The 19381-nt window shown below is 38.6% G+C and overlaps 3 protein-coding genes across 3 annotated transcripts; 1 reads left to right on the forward strand and 2 right to left on the reverse strand.

Annotated features, from left to right (window-relative positions):
• Window positions 1-214: 214 nt before the first annotated feature.
• Window positions 215-3098, reverse strand: LOC122441020 (sperm-associated acrosin inhibitor-like). The gene is made up of 4 exons (XM_043467649.1): window positions 2992-3098; window positions 1984-2018; window positions 1573-1688; window positions 215-759 (listed from the first exon to the last, which is right to left on the reverse strand). Exons 1-4 carry the CDS (start codon window positions 3056-3058, stop codon window positions 714-716), a joined length of 264 nt encoding a protein of 87 aa, XP_043323584.1. The 5' UTR covers window positions 3059-3098; the 3' UTR covers window positions 215-713.
• Window positions 3099-4108: 1010 nt separating this feature from the next.
• On the reverse strand, window positions 4109-7716 carry LOC122440821 (sperm-associated acrosin inhibitor-like). The gene is made up of 4 exons (XM_043467521.1): window positions 7650-7716; window positions 6679-6716; window positions 5602-5717; window positions 4109-4157 (listed from the first exon to the last, which is right to left on the reverse strand). The coding sequence occupies exons 1-4, from the start codon at window positions 7714-7716 to the stop codon at window positions 4109-4111; spliced, it is 270 nt and encodes an 89-aa protein (XP_043323456.1).
• A 10601-nt stretch (window positions 7717-18317) lies between these two features.
• On the forward strand, window positions 18318-19381 carry LOC122440822 (sorting nexin-5-like; the record flags this gene model as incomplete). Its single annotated transcript, XM_043467522.1, has 1 exon — window positions 18318-19381. A coding segment is annotated over exon 1 (933 nt), but the record flags the coding sequence as incomplete, so codon positions are not given.

The raw sequence follows: 19381 nt of genomic DNA on the forward strand, positions 1-19381 counted from the left end.
GTGGGAGTGGGTCTGGTAAAAGTATATAAGACCTTGATAAGACTTGTGAGTCAGGGCACTCTCTGTCTCTCTTCTGATGTCTCTGTCAGAAGGTAACTCTGCTACACAATAGCTTTTGAGTGATCAAGCTTGGTCCTTGGTCCCAAAGCTAAATCTTCTTCTTCTTCAGAGATCATGAATCCAAACTGACATTGTTCACTGTAAGCTCTCAGTAGGCTTTTATGTAGTTTATTGAATAAAAAGTAAATAACACATATATCAATATACCATGTTTATTGAAGAATTATTTTAGAAGCATCTGCAAAAAAAAAAAGATTGTACAACTAGGTGAATGTATTTTTACATCCTAATGGACAATATACCCTTTATTATAAAAAAAAAGATTTTTAAAAAGACTAAATCATTAACTTTTTTGAATGAAATATTTAAGATTTTAAGTTGTATTAGGTTTTATGATATCAAACGAATATTTAAGCTATTTTTCAAACTGTCACTGAATAATCAAACATGGAGAATCAAAGTCCTGAAATCAAAAAATCTTTGAACTGGCAGTAACTTTGAAATTCTATTTTCCATCTCATGTTCCATAAGAGGATTTATCTGATCATCTGTGAATTTAAGGACCCAGTAGAGAGAAATCAAATTCTAATTGTAGAACTGACTGCAAAATGAGATCACATCAGAGCTATAAGGGTGTGTATCTTCATCAAAATTCAACAAACACCAAAATGAGCAACTTCAAAATTTTTACGAAGAAGCCTATAGAGAAAAGAGAAAGAAAAACAAATTAGCAAGATGGTATTTTAAACTTCATGATAAGTGTATCAAGTGCTTTTAAACTTCATGATAAGTGTATCAAGTGCTTCCTAATGAGAAGGAGTCTGAACTTGGGACAGGATGGAGTGGCTGTGCTCCTCTTCTGTAAGGAACTGGGCCACATCTGGTTTCTGGCCCTGAGTTTCTGCTATTGTAGAAACTCCTGCATGCTGGTCCTGGCTCATACTTTGAATCTGCTGTACCCGAGAAAGGGGATGATCAGGGAATGTGTTTGTGGTCCTTGAGAAGGAGATGACAAAGTTTGGTAGAAGTGTCATAGACTACCCTGCAGTCTGGGAAAGGTTTGAAAGGTTATCTTGGGGGTTTAGGGGACCATCAGAAGAATCTCTTTCTAGAAGGAATGGTGCATTGTGATTGATTGTAGACTACACCCATAGGGTCCTGTGTCAGTTAATAGTTGCTGAAGCTGAAGATCTGCTCATGGCAATACCAATATTTACTGTGGAGCCTCGGGGCTTCTGAATTATCATACATTAGTCTGCTGTTAGTAGATAATAATTGATTTTCAGAACATTCTGCATGATTATGTAAAGAGCTCTAAAGCAGTACTCCTTTTTAGAAATTAGAACTTTAAGGAAAAGTACAAGTATGTACAGGACATCTTTTATGTATGGCTATGACAGTTATTTTGTGCATATGCTGTGTTTAGGTTATCAGCACTATGAATTTTCCTATTCTTTTGAAATGACTTCCTGATTACTTTGGAAGAGAAAATATTTACTGTCATATTCTTACATCTTTTCACTGCAGAGCATACATATATTACGGTAAGTTTGACCATTGGTTGCACAGACTGGCTCATGTTCTCCAGTACAAACATATGATGAAAGTATGAACCACATACAGTTTGTCTGCAAAATATTAAACAAAAACATGAAACTTATCAAGTAACACAGAGTAAAAAATATTCTTCAAGTCTAATATGAAATGCCACACATCTAAATGGGATAAATATATTCTGTATATAAGTTTAAGAACAAACCTCAATAGAACCACTACCCACTTAAAATGTAAAATATTGTCAATATTTTTTATGTCTATTATACTTTACAAAAAGACCACACAATTTTGTTGTTAAAATTTACAACATAAAAATGTTATTAATTTATCATTTTTAACTTCCTAAAGACTTAAGTGTTATCTTACCTTATCCATATTTATTTTATATCGGAGGAAAGCTTCTGGGAAAAAAGAGATAAAAATGATATAGGATGAAAGCAGGCATAATCTCTGGTAGTAAGTGACACATCTTAGTAGCAGAAATGAAAATTGCCTATACTAACAATGCAAAATATGACAGCAAAACACTAAATTCACAAAATAGAACAAAATCAAAAAACACCTTTTAATTCCCAGATTAATCTCACAGTGTGAAAAGTACTGTCCTTTTTCTTTTTTTGCCATACCTTAAGAAATATAGAATCTTAGTTCTCCAGCCAGTGACTGAACTCATCCCCCCATGCAGTGGTATCACGGAGTCCTAACCACTGGACAGCCAGGGAATTTCCTGTATTTTTTTTTTAACTATTCCCATCACCTTGCTTTAGAGATACCATTGTCTTTTCATCTTTGTAGTTGAGATCCTCATCAAAGAAAACAATGCTTTAGAAGTCACTTAATTATGAAGAAATTAATCAGTACTTCATTAAACAGTTATTTGTTCTAAGGTAACCTCACTGTATAAATTCTGAAATTTATTTAGCCACCATAAGCTTTAAGGAAGGTAACACAGTGACACGGTCAACAATGAGTTCCCTTCTTACACAAGGCCTTGAAAAGGAGGAATCAGCTGGCAAACATCAATCAAATTGTCAAGAAATACCAGATCTAGAAGAAATCATTTCTCCTCACAGTTTGCATATAACAACAATGGAATTGAGCCCCTGAAAGGAAGAAGAATTTAAAGTTCTTGAGTTACAGATGAATGAAAACATAAAACCTACTGTTCATTCGAACCCACTACACTGTATTCACTTGTCTAACGTGGGAAATGAAGAAAAGCAGCGACTGCTGCAGTTTAAAATAAGACATTTGTCACATGTTCAGTTTCACTTTACCAGTTTAAGTATTACAAACTCAATAAAATTGGTTTTCAGCGGTGGTTTACTGAATTTTCTAGGGTCTGTTTAACTCAGGACTGGAAAATTTACTCACCAGAACAAAGAAGAAATGCAAAGAAAATGATGAAAATAGCTTTGATCCGTGACGAGAAGAAAGACATTTTATCAAGTCAGTAGATGAAAACTTTATAATGGTTGATATGGCATCAGGTCCCATCACTTCATGGCAAATAGATGGGGAAACAGCGGAAACAGTGGCTGACTTTATTTTTTGGGCTCCAAAATTACTGCAGATGATGACTGCAGCGATGAAATTAAAAGACACTCACTCCTTGGAAGAAAAGTTATGACCAACCTAGACAGCATATTAAAAAGCAGAGACATTACTTTGCCAACAAAGGTCTGTCTAGTCAAAGCTATGGTTTTTCCAGTAGTCATATATGGATATGAGAGTTGGACTATAAAGAAAGCTATGTGCCGAGGAATTGGTGCTTTTGAACTGTGGTGTTGGAGAAGACTCTTGAGAGTCCCTTGGACAGCCAGGAGATCCAGCCAGTACATCCTGAAGGAGATCAGTCCTGGGTGTTCATTGGAAGGACTGATGTTGAAGCTGAAACTCCAATACTTTAGTCATCTGATGTGAAGAGCTGACTCATTTGAAAAGACCCTGATGCTGGGAAAGACTGATGGCAGGAGGAGAAGGGGATGATGGAAGATGAGATGGTTGGATGGCACCACCGACTAAATGGACATGAGTTTGGATAAACTCTGGGAGATGGTGATGGACAGAGAGGCCTGGCGTCCTGCGGTTCATGGGGTCACAAAGAGTTGGACACGACTGAGCGACTGAACTGAACTGAACTGAATCCAATCCAACCAAAAAAAAGAAAGGGTAATTTAATAAAGATAATAGTATTTAACATTTTATTGATTGGAATATTCATGATTACAAATTGCATTAGATTTTCTGTTACTGAACACACAATTAAGATAGGTTTTTCAACCATCATTGTATAATCGAAATAGAAAATAGAAATCTTTCACTGGCAGGCTCTTAGAGTTGAAAAATTCTCCAACAGTCTGTACTACATCTTGTGTGCTACTGCTCATCTAGGAACTTTAAGCCCTGATTGTGAAGACTGATTGGTTGTAGAATCCATGGCAAAATAGGATTGCAATAAAAGCCATAGGAATGTGCAGTTGAGGCAGAGTCAGCAACAATGACCCCAGTGACTAAAACCAAATTTTCCTCTGCTTTCTCTGTAAAGAAAGAAAAAGAAAAAAAAAAAAATTAAAGTATTTAAAATTGTCTGAGTATTGCACTAAATGCTTCTCCATGAGGAGAATTTGACTGTGAGAGAGCCAGGAGGGCTATGCTCCCTTCCACAAGCTGAGGGACCCCTCCTACCCCCCCTCCCCCACCCTGCACAGGTCCTCCTGATCCCTTGGGGCTACTTGACTCTTCCTACATGCTCCCTCCTGACTCAACCTCTCCCAGTTGAGGTCTGGGAACCCTCCCAGACCTCAGGAGGAGGATTAGAGATTGCTTTCCTGGTCCTCTAGAAGTAACAGTCCATCTAGGGATTCAGTGAGAGAAAATGAGGCAGGAGGTAGGAAAGCTGGCTGAACCCTCAGACCGAAAACCCTGTCAGGGGGAAGGAGGCAGGAAGGAACATTGGGTGGAAGTGTTCTAGACTGCCCTGCTCCCTGAAGAAAGTTTGGAGTCCTGTTATGGAATTCAGGGGACAAAATGGACCATCCCCTGGATGGTTCTTCCTGACATAATGGGAGTTCCTTTCTGACATAAATTGTGATGGATTCAAATTTCTGAAGTCAGTAGTGTTTCTTTTTTTTTTTTTTAATCTATTTATTTTTTATTGGAGGATAATTGCTTTACAGAATTTTGCTGTTTTCTGTCAAACCTCAACATGAATCAGTCATGGGTACACATATATCCCCTCCCTCTAGAAACTACCTCCCATCTCCCTCCCCATCCCACCCCTCCTGGTTGATACAGAGCCCATGTTTGAGTTTCCTGAGCCATACAGCAAATTCCCATTGGTTATCTATTTGCATATGGTAATGTAAGTTTCCATGTTACTCTTTCATACATCTCACCCTCTCCTCCCCTCTCCCCATGTCCATAAGTCTATTCTCTATGTCTGTTTCTCCATTGTTGCCCTGTAAATAAATTCTTCAGTACCATTTTTCTAGATTCTGTATGTATGTGTTAGAATACAGTATTTATCTTTCTCTTTCTAACTCACTTCAGTCTGTGTAATCGGTTCTAGGTTCATCCATCTCATTAGAACTGATGAAGTAAGTAGAGTTTCTTGCTCAGTTATGCTCCCTGTAGTTTGGAGCTACATTATGAGGTTATCATTCAGCCTCTGGAGTTAAGAATTACATTGTATTGGTAAGCAGACTTCCAGTAGCAAGTCATAGCAATAAAATCCAGTTAGTGTAATGATTTATGCATGTGGGTAATATCTAGCAGGAATATACTTCGAGGTCGAATAAAACTACTTTTAGGAATATGACTTCAGGGAAAGGTACTGGCGTGTTTCTATGGCTTTCACAGAGAAAAAACAGTTACTCTCCGTGTTTACTGTGCCTTGGCTATCAGAAACATGGATGTTCCTATTATTTTCTGGTTGTTTCTTCATTATTTTGGGAGAACCAATATTTAGTCTTGTGTTCTTACAGTTTTTTACTGCAGAAATGGCATTTATTGGAGTACGTTTGGCCATTCGTTGCACAGACTGGATCTTTTTCTTTTGTGCAAAAGTGTAATTGATCCTTATACACGTTACATTCTGGCTGATAAGCAAAGAGACAACATCAAATTTTTCAGATAATGAACTTTTTGAATAAAATATTCCTTATTCATCATACAACATTGTATGCATCAAAATAGAATAAATGTTTTCTATATTGAGGTTAAATATAAACATCAAGTATCAACAACCTGTTTAGACATAAAAATATATTGATATGTTTTTACAACCCCAGTGTTGTGTTTTAAAAACATTCAAATAGCTGGATACATTTTAATAATTTAGCCACTCTGCCCCTATTTCTTCTCATACCTGAGTGAGATTTTCCTCATTATCTCATAGCACAAGAAATGATAAAAGTGAATGTATTGTGAGTCTACTGTTTTTCTCAATAGTTTCATTACTAGGTAATCTTATAATTTCAGATTGTCACTATATATGTATGTATTCATATGTATGACTGTTTGTATACGTGTGTTTAACCATATATGTATATATGTAATTGGGTGAATGATGACTCTGTAGTTAATATACATAATTAAACAATAATGTGTGTATTCTTACATAACCTGATCTTTAAACATCTTTAATTGCCTTTATTTATTTAGATGTTTAGAAGTATAATTGATTTTCTTCACCTCTATGTAATAGTTGACTCTGTGTTAAAATGATTAGTTTTCATTCCTTTCAGTGAAAAGTTATTTTTCTTAAGCTTCTTGTTTGTGAGGGAAAAAATTCTTACTTTAAACACCCTTTTCAGATGCCTGTCTGCCTAATAGTAAAATTTTGAATGATGTGGTAATTTTACCTTGTATAAAAAGACAAATGGTTTAATATGTCTGATACGGTTCTGTTTTTTGAACTTAGTGTAATAATGACACTTTATGTTACTTTTTGAAGGGTTATTATGTTTTACTTTTTCTGCTGAAATTTTCTGTTAAAATTTAAAATATAAAAATAATTTAAAAAAATTTTAATTTCCAAATTAAGTACTATGAACTTGCCCTTTTGCGAATTTCTCCAGAAGATACAAAAGCAGTTTCTGCAACCAACACAAAAAAAGAAAATTAAAAAGAAGAAGATGAAGAGAGGAAAACACTGTCTTTATTGGGAAGTACCCACATCTTTTAATAGTAAAATACTATGCAAGTTGCCTACCCCAAACTCCTCCCATAATGAGGTGAGGCTTTTGTGGCAGTATCAAAATAATTTCACAAAATAACTTGAAGTCTGGAAACAATTCTAAATTCATCTCAGTCTGTGAAAAATGAAGTACGGCTTAATAATCACCAAACACTTCTGTGGAGATCCCTTTTTCCCCATATTTATACGTGAGACACTCTAGTCAGAGAAAACAACATCTTGCTTAGTGCCATGTAATATGCTTGTATGAAGTCACTTAATGTGAAGCAGTAAATGACCATTTAATTCCTTTGTACTCAGCTTGAGGTTCATGGATCACTTTAATACCTTTAAGCTACTCCAGTCTGAAATTGATGGGCTGCCTTTGCTTTAAGAAAGATAAGTTGTCAGTAGAGGGATCAACTAGTTCTCTCCTTATACAAAATCTTGTTCTTAATACACTTGGAGCTGGCAAACAAGGAGTTGGATTGTCGAGGGATACTGGGTCTAGAGGATAGTATTACTCCCCACACTCTGCATTTAGCAACCATGAAATCTGACCTCCAAGAGAGGGGGAAGTTAGATAGATATCATTAGTCCTAAATGAACAAAGCACTAAATTCTACTGCTCATTCTAAATACCCTCTCTGTTTCCACCTTTCAAAGTAGAAAATAAAAACCAATCTGATGTAATTTTTAAAAAGATATTTGTAACATATCCCATTTCACTTTGCCAATTTAAGTATTACACACCCAGGGCATCAAGCTCCTCACTTCCTAAATGATGGTAGTTGTTTCCTGAATTTTCTATGATGTGTGAACTGCTTCATCTAGGATTAAAAATTTTACTCACCAGAATAAAGAGAAAATGCCAAACCAATGATGAAAATAGCTTTGATCCATGATGAGAAGAAGGACATGTTATCAATCAAGTCTGTGGAAGATACCTTAAAAATTGTTTGCATTAATGGTGCATGACACATTAGGTAGATACACTCCAGAACCAGGTTCTAGAAAGCTTCTTGTTTCTACAGAAATTACTCCCACCTCCTTGATGACTATTCATTTTAGCTTTCCCTCAAACCTACAATTCAATAAAATAAAGTGTCATCATTGGAAGGCTTCCCCAGAGACATTTAAGAGAGCCCCGGAAAATAAGTCTGTTAACGAAATGGAAATAACTGATTACTCTCTCAGCTTTTCTGTCAGCCAGCCTGGTTGCATATAGTACCAATGCACATTTGAGTCTCAGTTATTTTCCTCAGGAAATAGAAACAGTTATTTCTGGAAAGACTAACCTGCAGCAGTCCTCCTGGGAATGGTACATGCCAGGGTACCCACACCTTCCTAGATTCCCCACCTGACCTACCTGACAGCGAGATAATGGGGAGTGATGTCAGCAGCCCTGGAGACCGTGGCTGTCCTGTTCACCTGCCTCCTCAGCCATCTCCTTGCAGCTCAGTCTCTTTTATTGTTCCACTGGTGAGGAGTTTGATGGGGTAAGATTGATGGCCCAGGACAGATAAGACACAGAGCTATTCTGTGTCCTCACTGGAAGCTGTAAAGTAGGCTGGGAGAGATGCTTCATAAGTAACCCTCCATTAATCTTCCCTCAGTAGGAGGCTTGGGGACAACTTGATCTCATGTACCCAGAAATATGGGGAAGGGTTAGAGATCCTAAGATAGAGAAGAGAGGCAAAAGCTTTCCAAGCATGTGAGTTGAACAAAGTAAAGAGAATCAAGCAGGAAAGAGAAGAGTCTGGGGATGGTAATTAGATAATTAAGGGCATAAGCTCTCAAACATTTTCAAAACTGTTGGCATATTACAATTAACTGGGAAATGGTAATAATAATGCATTCACCATCTTGCAATCAGAATTGTGAATCAATTACTAGAAGAGTATACAGGATGGTGGAACAGTATTTTAAATTGAGATAGTTGACATACAACATGGCATAAATTTAGGATGTACAGTGTGTTGATTTGATTATTTATTTTATTATGATTACCAGTATAGTCTTATGTAATACCTTTGTCATGGTAATTAATTCTATTTTATTCTTTGTAGTAAGAGCAATGAAGTTTATAACAGAGTACTGTTGACTATAATCACTACACTGTGCATTAGATATCCAGAACTTACTTTTTGGAGCAGGAGAGAGTGAAAGGTGGGGAGTGAAGTTGAGACTAAATGAAACAATGTTTTAAATTATATGGTAAAATTTGATTTTACATCAGAGATGTTTGGGGATATTTTTTTGAGATATTGGAGGGTTTTTTTTTTATTCAGAGAATTTTTCATTGTTATGTTTTCTTAATCAGCTCCTATAGTCTACTTAGTGCAAAGAGCATTGGCAGGAGAAGGATCCAAGTACAAATCCCATCTATCAGTGAGTCACCTGGACTCAATATTCAAACTGCTTAACCCACAGTTTTCTTATTGTAAATATGAGAATTATAGTATCTATCTTATATATTTGTGATAAATGAGGATAAAATATTTAAACCCTCTGCACTTGTTTTGTATTGGGTGGATATCATCACCTGAATTCTTCCTCCTACTTTTTGCAGTGAAGAAATCTAGGGTTTTTAAAAAGAAATTTTGAGACAGGTAATTTTCATACCAATTCAATTTGTTGAATTAAAAATTATGCACAATGTAAAAGTTTAGGGTTATGTTTTATTCGGTGGACGTACTGAGGACTTCAAGCCCAGGAGGCAGCATCTCAAGTAGCAATGAGAAAACAGCTCCAAGGAGGTGCAGGGGGAGCTAGGATGTATAAGAGTTTTGCAACCAAGGGAAGGTAATAGGAACAAAAATATACTGTTAGTAAAAGAAATGTAGATATCTCAGTGTAAGGAATTTAACACTTTTCTATGTATGGGAAGATGCAGAGTCTGGGCACACTGAAATCATTCCTTTGGTATACATGCCAACAATCTGGGGCCAGTATCCTATGTTTTCACAGAGTTCCTCAGACCTCACCCATGGGAGTGGCTACGGTCTGATGGCTGCTAGACCGCAGATATTCTTTGTTTCCTTCCTGAGTTTCCTCAGGGCTCACCAGCTCACCATCAGTGGTGGTTGTAATCACCAATGACTGTGACTTCCTTTGTTTACTGATATGGCAGGGAATATTTTATTTTTCAATTTGAAGAGCCCACATTTGACATGTACAGAAAGTGTTCCTTTACTATGGTGAAATGGATATCGTGCTTATACTTCCTCTTTTAATTCTGTACACAGATACCATCAGTGAAGCCTGTGGCAGACCTGTGCTTCCAGGACAGGACATTTTAGAGAAGACTAATCTGAAGCCTAGAGGTGAAGTCGTGAGATAGCTCTTTATACCCATTTAATTCATATTTGTTGGCAAAGATTAAGAGCAGGAGAGACTGCCTAGGAATCTCAGCAGGCTTCAAGTGTTTTTAAATTAATCAGTGAAGGTAATGTTAGATGGCTAAATTATTTAGTATTGCTTCACAAGGAAAAAACAAGGAAATGAAACACCTGTTCAATGTATCCAAAAATATTGCTGAAAGAAATTACTGAAGACCTAAAGTAATGTGAACAAAGCCTATATTCATAGTTTGGAACACTTACCATTGTTCAGAGAGCAGTAGTGGCTAAAGCCATCTGTATATTCACTGCAAAAATGTTCAGGGTGTTACGGCAGGCAGGTAGCTCGGTATGACCAGAGAAATGTGGGCAGGGAACACATAGCAGGAAATTTTGCATCTTGTAAACAGAAGGGGTTCATGGGCAGACAAAGAAAAGAAGGCACCTTCACATTGACAGAAAACCACACATTTTAGGTGGACGTGTCCTGAAAGCAGATTAAGAAAGGTAGGAATCTCCTGCTTTAGAATGTAACCTGTTGCTCATTTTGCTCTCATTTCAATAAAATTAGCCTTAGAGATAAGAAGGACTCATCATGCACCAACACAATGACACTTCTGATCTAAGCCAGAAAAGAACAAAAGCCCTCTTCCCTGAGGGAAAATGGAGCTGGGATGAAAGTCAGGGACCAAGACTCCCAAACTCCTCCTTCCCAAGTTAATTTTCTGCCCATTCATTTGTATGCCTCTCATAACTGGCTTGCTAAAGAAACCCAGGGTAGCAGTGTCTCACCTGCTTGCCTGCTCTCCCTCTGAGAGTGTGTTCTTGTTTAAATAAATTCTCACTCTCTTAATCTCCCAGTGTCATCTCCAAATTTCTTCACAAGGAAGAAAGAACCTTAAAATTCACTGGAAACAAGTGTTCCTTTTGCCCTTTATGCTGAAATTGACAATCTGATACAAAAATTCACGTTGGCATTCAAGGGACCTTGTGTAGTCAAAACAATCTTAAAGTTTGGGGATCCACATATGCAGATTTATTGCCTACTATGAAGGTATAGTGATTAGGGGAAAAAAATGTGGTAAAAACATAAGAACAGACATAGAGAAATGGTACAGAATAGTGACTTAAGTTCATATATGCGTACTGCATTGACTTTTAAACTTTGTTTTTTTACAGCAATTATAGGTTTACCATAAAATTGAGGGGGAGGTATGGAGATTTCCCATATACTCCCTGCTCCATACGTGCAAAGTTTCCCACTTACCAACATCACTCACCAGATGTTATCTTTTCTTTCTTTCTTTTTTTTAAATCAAGGACAAACCTACATTGACTCACCCAAAGTTCATAGTTTACTTTAGGGTTCACTCTTGGTGTTGTACATTCTATGTGTATGTACGAAAATTTAATGAAATATATCCACCATCTAGTCAAGGCTATGGTTTTTCCAGTAGTCATGTATGGATATGAGAGTTGGACTATAAAGAAAGCTGAGTGCCAAAGAACTGATGCTTTTGAACTGTGATGTTGGAGAAGACTCTTGAGAGTCCAAGAGACTCTGCAAGGAGATCCAACCAGTCTATCCTAAAGGAGATCAGTTCTGGGTGTTCATTGGAAAGACTGATGTTGAGGCTGAAACTCCAATATTTTGGCCACCTGATGCTAAGAGGTGACTCATTTGAAAAGACCCTGATGCTGGGAAACATTGAGGACAGTAGGAGAAGGGGATGACAGAGGATGAGATGATTGAATGGCATCACCAACTCAATGGACATGGGTTTGGGTAAACTGGGAGTTGGTGATGAACAGAGAGGCCTAGCATGCTGTAGTCCATGGGGTTGCAAAGAGTCGGACATGACTGAGCGACTGAACTGAACTGATCCACCATTGTAGTATCATACAGAGTAATTTCACCACCCTAAAAATCCCTGTGTTCTGTCTATTCATGTCTCTCCCTTTGCTCCCACTCAGACTCTGGCAACCACTGATCTTTTTTATTGTCTAAATAGTTTTGCCTTTTCTGGAAGGCCATGTAGTTAGGATTATACAATATATAAGCTATTCAGATTGGCTTCTTTCACTTAGTAACATGCATTTATATTTCCTCTACGTTGTCATGGCTTAATAGCATATTTATTTTTATTGTTGAATAGTATTCCTTTGTTTGGAGTTACAAAAGTTCATTTATCCAACCATGTACTGAGAGATATCTTGGTTGTTTTCAAGTTTTGACAATGTTAACTGAAAATAAAAATGCACAACGTGAGAGTTATGAGTTAGGTTTTATTTGAGGCAAAATGAGAACTATAGACCAGGAGACAGCATTTCAGATAGCTCTGAGAAACTGCTCCAAAGAGGTAGGAGGGAAAGTCAGTATACATGTGATTTGGGTGAAAGGGGAGTATGTGCAATGAAGCACATTTTTTTGCAGAAAGTTTCTGCTGTTCTCATGAAGATTACTGCTAGTCATGAGGAGAAGACTTACCATGAAGCATTTTAATACTTTTCTAGGTATGAGGAGATGCAAGAATCAGGCTCATAAAATCACCTCCTGAAAATATCTAACTATCTGAAGACCTGTTCTGCTAGTTTTTCCCAGAGCACAGAGTGCTTCATTCCTGATCTCTACCCTGAATTCCTTTCAGAGAGTGATAGAAGGTCAGCAGCTATAGCAGCTCATAGTTTGATCATTACAGAGGCAGATGGCAAGTGCCAGTTTGTAGGTGACAACAATTATGAACAAAGTGGCTGAACTAATAAATGTTTTTATCTGGTCATGAATTTTCAATGCTTTAGTAAATACCAAGGGTCAAAATTGTTGGATCATATGGTATGGGTATGTTTAGTTTTGTAAGAAACTATCAAGCTGTCTTCCAAAATAGTGGTACCAATTTTGGAGACTTTCCAAATGTTCCACATCCTGGCCAGCATTTAGTGTTCTCCATGTTCCAGATTTTAGCCATTGTCTTAGATGTGCAGTGGTATCTCATTCTTTTTTTTTTAAATTTGAATTTCTCTGATGACATATATGATGTAAGGCATCTTTTCATGTGCTTACTTGCCATCTTTATCTCCTCTTTGATGAAGTGTTAAGGTCTTTGGCCCATTTTTCAATCAGATTGTTAGTTTTCTTTTTTATTGAAGTATAATTGATTCCCACTATTGTATTAGTTTTAGGTGTATAGAAAAATGATTCAATATATATATATATATATATTTTTCCTTTTTCAGATTATTACATTATAGGTTATCACAAGGTACTGAATACAGTTCTCTCGGTGTTATAGAGTAAATGCTTGTTGCTTATCTATTTTATATATAGTAATGTGTATCTGTCAACCCCAATCTTCTAGTTTATCTCTCCCCACTCCTTTCCTCTTTGGTAACCATAAGTCTGATTTCTATGTCTGTAAGCCTGTTTCTGTATTGTAAATAAGTTAATTATTACTATATTTTTATTTCACTTATAAATGATATCATATAGTATTTATATTTCTGTCTGAGTGAACTCAGTATAATAACCGCAGGTCCATCTGTGTTGCTGCAAATGGCAGTATTTCATTCTTTTTTATGTTTAGTATTATTCTGTTTGTATATTTGTGTGTGTGTATGTATATATGTATGTATGTGTGTATGTGTGTGTGTATGCATGTATAATTTTCTTTTTTTTTTTTAAGGATTTTTGCATGTTTATTCTTTTTTTTTTTTTTTCCAGAACTGATTTCCTTTATTTTTTTTCCGTGGGTTTTGTCATACATTGATATGAATCAGCCATAGATTTACACGTATTTCCCATCCCGATCCCCCCTACCTCCGACCTCCCTCTCACCGAATTCCCTCTGGGTCTTCCCAGTGCACCAGGCCCGAGCACTTGTCTCATGCATCCCACCTGGGCTGGTGATCTGGTTCACTATAGATAATATATGAACATGCTGTTCTCTCGAAACATCCCACCCTCGCCTTCTCCCACAGGAGTCCAAAAGTCTGTTCTGTACATCTGTGTCTCTTTTTCTGTTTTGCATATAGGGTTATCATTACCATCTTTCTAAATTCCATATATATGTGTTAGTATGCTGTAATTGGTCTTTATCTTTCTGGCTTACTTCACTCTGTATAATGGGCTCCAGTTTCATCCATCTCATTAGAACTGATTCAAATGAATTCTTTTTAATGGCTGAGTAATATTCCATGGTGTATATGTACCACAGCTTCCTTATCCATTCGTCTGCTGATGGGCATCTAGGTTGCTTCCATGTCCTGGCTATTATAAACAGTGCTGCGATGAACATTGGGGTGCACGTGTCTCTTTCAGATCTGGTTTCCTCAGTGTGTATGCCCAGAAGTGGTATTGCTGGGTCATATGGCAGTTCTATTTCCAGTTTTTTAAGAAATCTCCACACTGTTCTCCATAGTGGCTGTACTAGTTTGCATTCCCACCAACAGTGTAAGAGGGTTCCCTTTTCTCCACACCCTCTCCAGCATTTATTGCTTGTAGACTTTTGGATAGCAGCCATAGTCATGGGTATTTTGATAGGGATTACATTAACAAGGTAAGAGAAACCCAAGTAAGACAGTAGGTGTTGTGAGAGGGCATCAAAGGGCAGACACATTGAAACCATAATCACAGAAAACTAGCCAATCTGATCACACGGACCACAACCTTGTCTAACTCTGTGAAACTAAGCCATGCCATGTGGGGCCACCCAAGATGAATGGGTCTTGGTGGAGAGGTCTGACAGAATGTGGTCCACTAGAGAAGGGAATGGCAAACCACTTCAGTATCCTTGCCTTGAGAACCCCATGAACAGTATGAAAAGGCAAAACGATAGGATACTGAAAGAGGAACTCCCCAGATCCTTAGGTGCCCAATATGCTACTGGAGATCAGTGGAGAAATAACTCCAGAAGAATGAAGGGATGGAGTCAAAGCAAAAACAACACCCAGCTGTGGATGTGACTGGTGATAGGAGCAAGGTTTGATGCTGTAAAGAGCAATATTGCATAGGAACCTGGAATGTTAGGTCCATGAATCAAGGCAAATTGAAAGAGGTCAAACAGGAGATGGCAAGAGTGAATGTCAACATTCTAGGTATCAGTGAACTAAAATGGACAGGAATAGGTGAATTTAACTCAGATGACCATTATATCTACTACTGTGGGCAGGAATCCCTTAGAAGAAATGGAGTAGCCATCATGGTCAACAAAAGAGTCCGAAGTACAGTACTTGGATGCAGTCTCAAAAATGACAGAATGTTCTCTGTTCATTTCCAAGGCAAACCATTCAATATCATGGTAATCCAAGTCTATGCCCCAACCAGTAACACTGAAAAAACTGAAGTTGAACTGTTCTATGAAGACCTACAAGAACTTTTAGAACTAACACCCAGAGAAGATGTTCTTTTCATTATAGGGGACTGGAAGGCAAACGAAGGAAGTCAAGAAACACCTGGAGTAACAGGCAATTTGGCCTTGGAGTATGGAATGAAGCAGGGCAAAGGCTAATAGAGTTTTGCCAAGAGAACGCACTGGTCATAGCAAACACCCTCTTCCAACAACACAAGACAAGACTCTACACATGGACATCACCAGATGGTCAATACCAAAATCAGATTGGTTGTATTCTTTTCAGCCAAAGATGGAGACACTCTATACAGTCAGCAAAAACAAGACTGGGAGCTGACTGTGTCTCAGATCATGAACTCCTTATTGTCAAAATCAGACTTAAATTGAAGAAAGTTAGGGAAAACCACTAGACCTTCAGGTGTGACCTAAATCAAATCCTTTATGACTATACAGTGGAAGTGAGAAATAGATTTAAGGGACTAGATCTGATAGACAGAGTGCCTGATGAACTATGGGTGGAGGTTCGTGACATTGTACAGGAGACAGGAATCAAGACCATCCCCATGGGAAAAAGATGCAAAAAGGCAAAACGGTTGTTTGAGGAGGACTTACAAATACCTGTGAAAAGAAGAGAAGCAAAAAACAAAGGAGAAAAGGAAAGATATTCCCATTTGAATGCAGAGTTCCAAAGAATACCAAGGAGAGATATGAAAGCCTTACTCAGTGATCAGTGCAAAGAAATAGAGGAAAACAACAGAATGGGAAAGACTAGAGATCTCTTCAAGAAAATTAGAGATACCAAGGGAACATTTCAGGCAAAGATGGGTTCGATAAAGGACAGAAATGGTATGGACCTAACAGAAGCAGAAGATAAGAGGTGGCAAGAATACAAAGAAGAACTGTAGAAAAAAGATCTTCATGACCTAGATAATCACGATGGTGTGATCACTCACCTAGAGCCAGACATCCTGGAATGTGAAGTCAAGTGGGCCTCAGGAAGCATCACTACGAACAAAGCTAGTGGAGGTGATGGAATTCCAGTTGAGCTATTTCAAATCCTGAAAGATGATGCTGTGAATGTGCTGCCCTGAATATGCCAGCAAATTTGGAAAACTCAGCAGTGGCCACAGGACTGGAAAAGGTCAGTTTTCATTCAAATCCCAAAGAAAGGCAATCACAAAGAATGCTCAAACTACTGCATAATTGTACTCATCTCAGATGCTAGTAGAATAATGCTCAAAATTCTCCACGCCAGGCTTCAGCATTACGTGAACCGTGAACTCCCAGATGTTCAAGCTGGATTTAGAAAAGGCAGAGGAACCAGAGATCAAATTCCCAACATCCGTTAAATCAACAAAAAAGCAAGAGAGTTCCAGAAAAACATCTATTTCTGCTTTATTAACTATGCCAAAGCCTTTGACTGTGTGGATCACAGTAAACTGTGGAAAATTCTGAAAGAGATAGGAATACCAGACTACCTGACCTGCCTCTTGAGAAACCTGTATGCACGTCAGGAAGCAACAGTTAGAACTGGACATGGAACAACAGACTGGTTCCAAGTAGGAAAAAGAGTACGTCAAGGCTATGTATTGTGACCCTGCTTATTTAACTTATATGCAGAGTACATCGTGAGAAACGCTGGCCTGAGGAAGCACAAGCTGGAATCAAGATTGCCAGGGAAAATATCAATAACCTCAGGTATGCAGATGACACCACCCTTATGGCAGAAAGTGAAGAGGAACTAAAAAATCTCTTGATGAAAGTGAAAGAGGAGAGTGAAAAAGTTGACTTAAAGCTTAACATTCAGAAAACTAAGATCATGGTATCTGGTCCCATCACATCATGGGTCCCATCCCATCACACCACATAGATGGGGAAACAGTGGAAATGGTGTCAGACTTTATTTTTCTGGGCTCCAAAATCACTGCAGATGGTGATTGCAGCCATGAAATTAAAAGATGCTTACTCCTTGGAAGGAATGTTATGACCAACCTAGACAGCATATTAAAAAGCAGAGACATTACTTTGCCAACAAAGGTCCATCTAGTCAAAGCTATGGTTTTTCCAGTGGTCATGTATGGATGTGAGAGCTGGACTGTGAAGAAAGCTGAACACCGAAAAATTGATTCTTTTGAACTTTGTTGTTGAAGAAGACTCTTGAGAGTCCCTTGGACTGCAAGGAGATCCAACCAGTCCATCCTGAAGGAGATCAGTCCTGGGTGTTCATTGGAAGGACTGATACTGAAGCTGAAACTCCAATACTTTGGCCACTTCATGCAAAGAGTTGACTCATTGGAAAAGACCCTGATGTTGGGAGGGATTGGGGGCAGGAGGAGAAGGGGACGACAGAGGATGACATGGCTGGATGGCATCACTGACTCGATGGATATGAGTTTTAGTAAACTCCAGGAGTTGGTGATGGATAGGGAGGCCTGGCGTGCTGTGATTCATGGGGTTGCAAAGAGTCGGGCACGACTGAGTGACTGAACTGACTGACTGATATTAGCTGTGTAGATTATTTTGGGTAGTATGGCCGTTTTAGAGTTGTTTGTTTCTTATCATTGATATTTAAGTGTTGTTTGTATATCTTGGATAACAGTCTTTTATCAGATGGATCTTTTGCAAATCTTTCTCCAAGTCTGTGGCTTGTGTTTTCATTCTCTTGATGTTATCTTTCACAGAAGTGAATTTTTAATTTTAATGAAGTCCAATTTGTCAGTTATTTCTTTCATGGGTCAAGCCTTTGGTATTTTATCTAAAAAGCCTTCGCCATACCCAGGGTCATTTATGTTTTTTCCTATGTTATCTTTTAGAAGTTTTACAGTTTTGGCAGCCGTCGTGCAGGGAGGCTGGCGGAGGCGGGGCCGCGGCCGCCCCTTCCCCTGAGAGGCACCCCAGCGGCGGCGGCGGCCCAGCCTCTTCTCTCCTCGCACAGCCAGGCGGCTCCGCTCGAGACCCGCGTCGCCATGGCCGCGGTTCCCGAGGTGTTGCAGCAGCAGGAGGAGGACCGCAGCAAGCTGAGATCTGTGTCAGTGGACCTGAATGTTGATCCCTCGCTTCAGATTGACATACCTGATGCACTCAGTGAGAGAGATAAAGTCAAATTTACAGTGCACACCAAGACCACACTGCCCACGTTTCAGAGCCCAGAGTTTTCTGTTACAAGGCAACATGAAGACTTTGTGTGGCTACATGACACTCTTATTGAAACTACAGACTACGCTGGGCTTATTATCCCGCCAGCGCCCACCAAGCCCGACTTCGATGGCCCTCGAGAGAAGATGCAGAAGCTGGGAGAGGGTGAAGGGTCGATGACCAAAGAAGAGTTTGCCAAGATGAAGCAGGAGCTAGAAGCTGAGTACCTTGCTGTCTTCAAGAAGACTGTGTCTTCACACGAAGTCTTTCTTCAACGGCTCTCTTCTCACCCTGTTCTCAGTAAAGATCGCAACTTCCATGTTTTTTTGGAATATGATCAAGATCTAAGTGTCAGGCGGAAAAATACCAAAGAGATGTTTGGTGGCTTTTTTAAAAGTGTGGTGAAAAGTGCTGATGAAGTTCTTTTTTCAGGAGTTAAGGAGGTAGATGACTTTTTTGAGCAAGAGAAGACTTTCCTCATCAACTATTACAACAGGATCAAGGATTCCTGTGCAAAGGCTGACAGGATGACCAGATCTCATAAAAGTGTCGCAGACGATTATATCCACACCGCAGCCTGCTTGCATAGCCTGGCTTTAGAGGAGCCTACAGTCATCAAGAAGTACCTGTTGAAGGTGGCTGAGCTGTTTGAAAAACTTAGGAAAGTGGAGAGTCGAGTCTCCTCAGATGAAGACCTGAAGCTGACGGAGCTCCTGCGCTACTACATGCTCAACATAGAGGCTGCCAAGGATCTCTTATACCGA

The sequence above is a fragment of the Cervus canadensis genome, chromosome 4 (assembly GCF_019320065.1).
Source record: "Cervus canadensis isolate Bull #8, Minnesota chromosome 4, ASM1932006v1, whole genome shotgun sequence".
NCBI classification, from domain to species: Eukaryota; Metazoa; Chordata; class Mammalia; order Artiodactyla; family Cervidae; genus Cervus; species Cervus canadensis.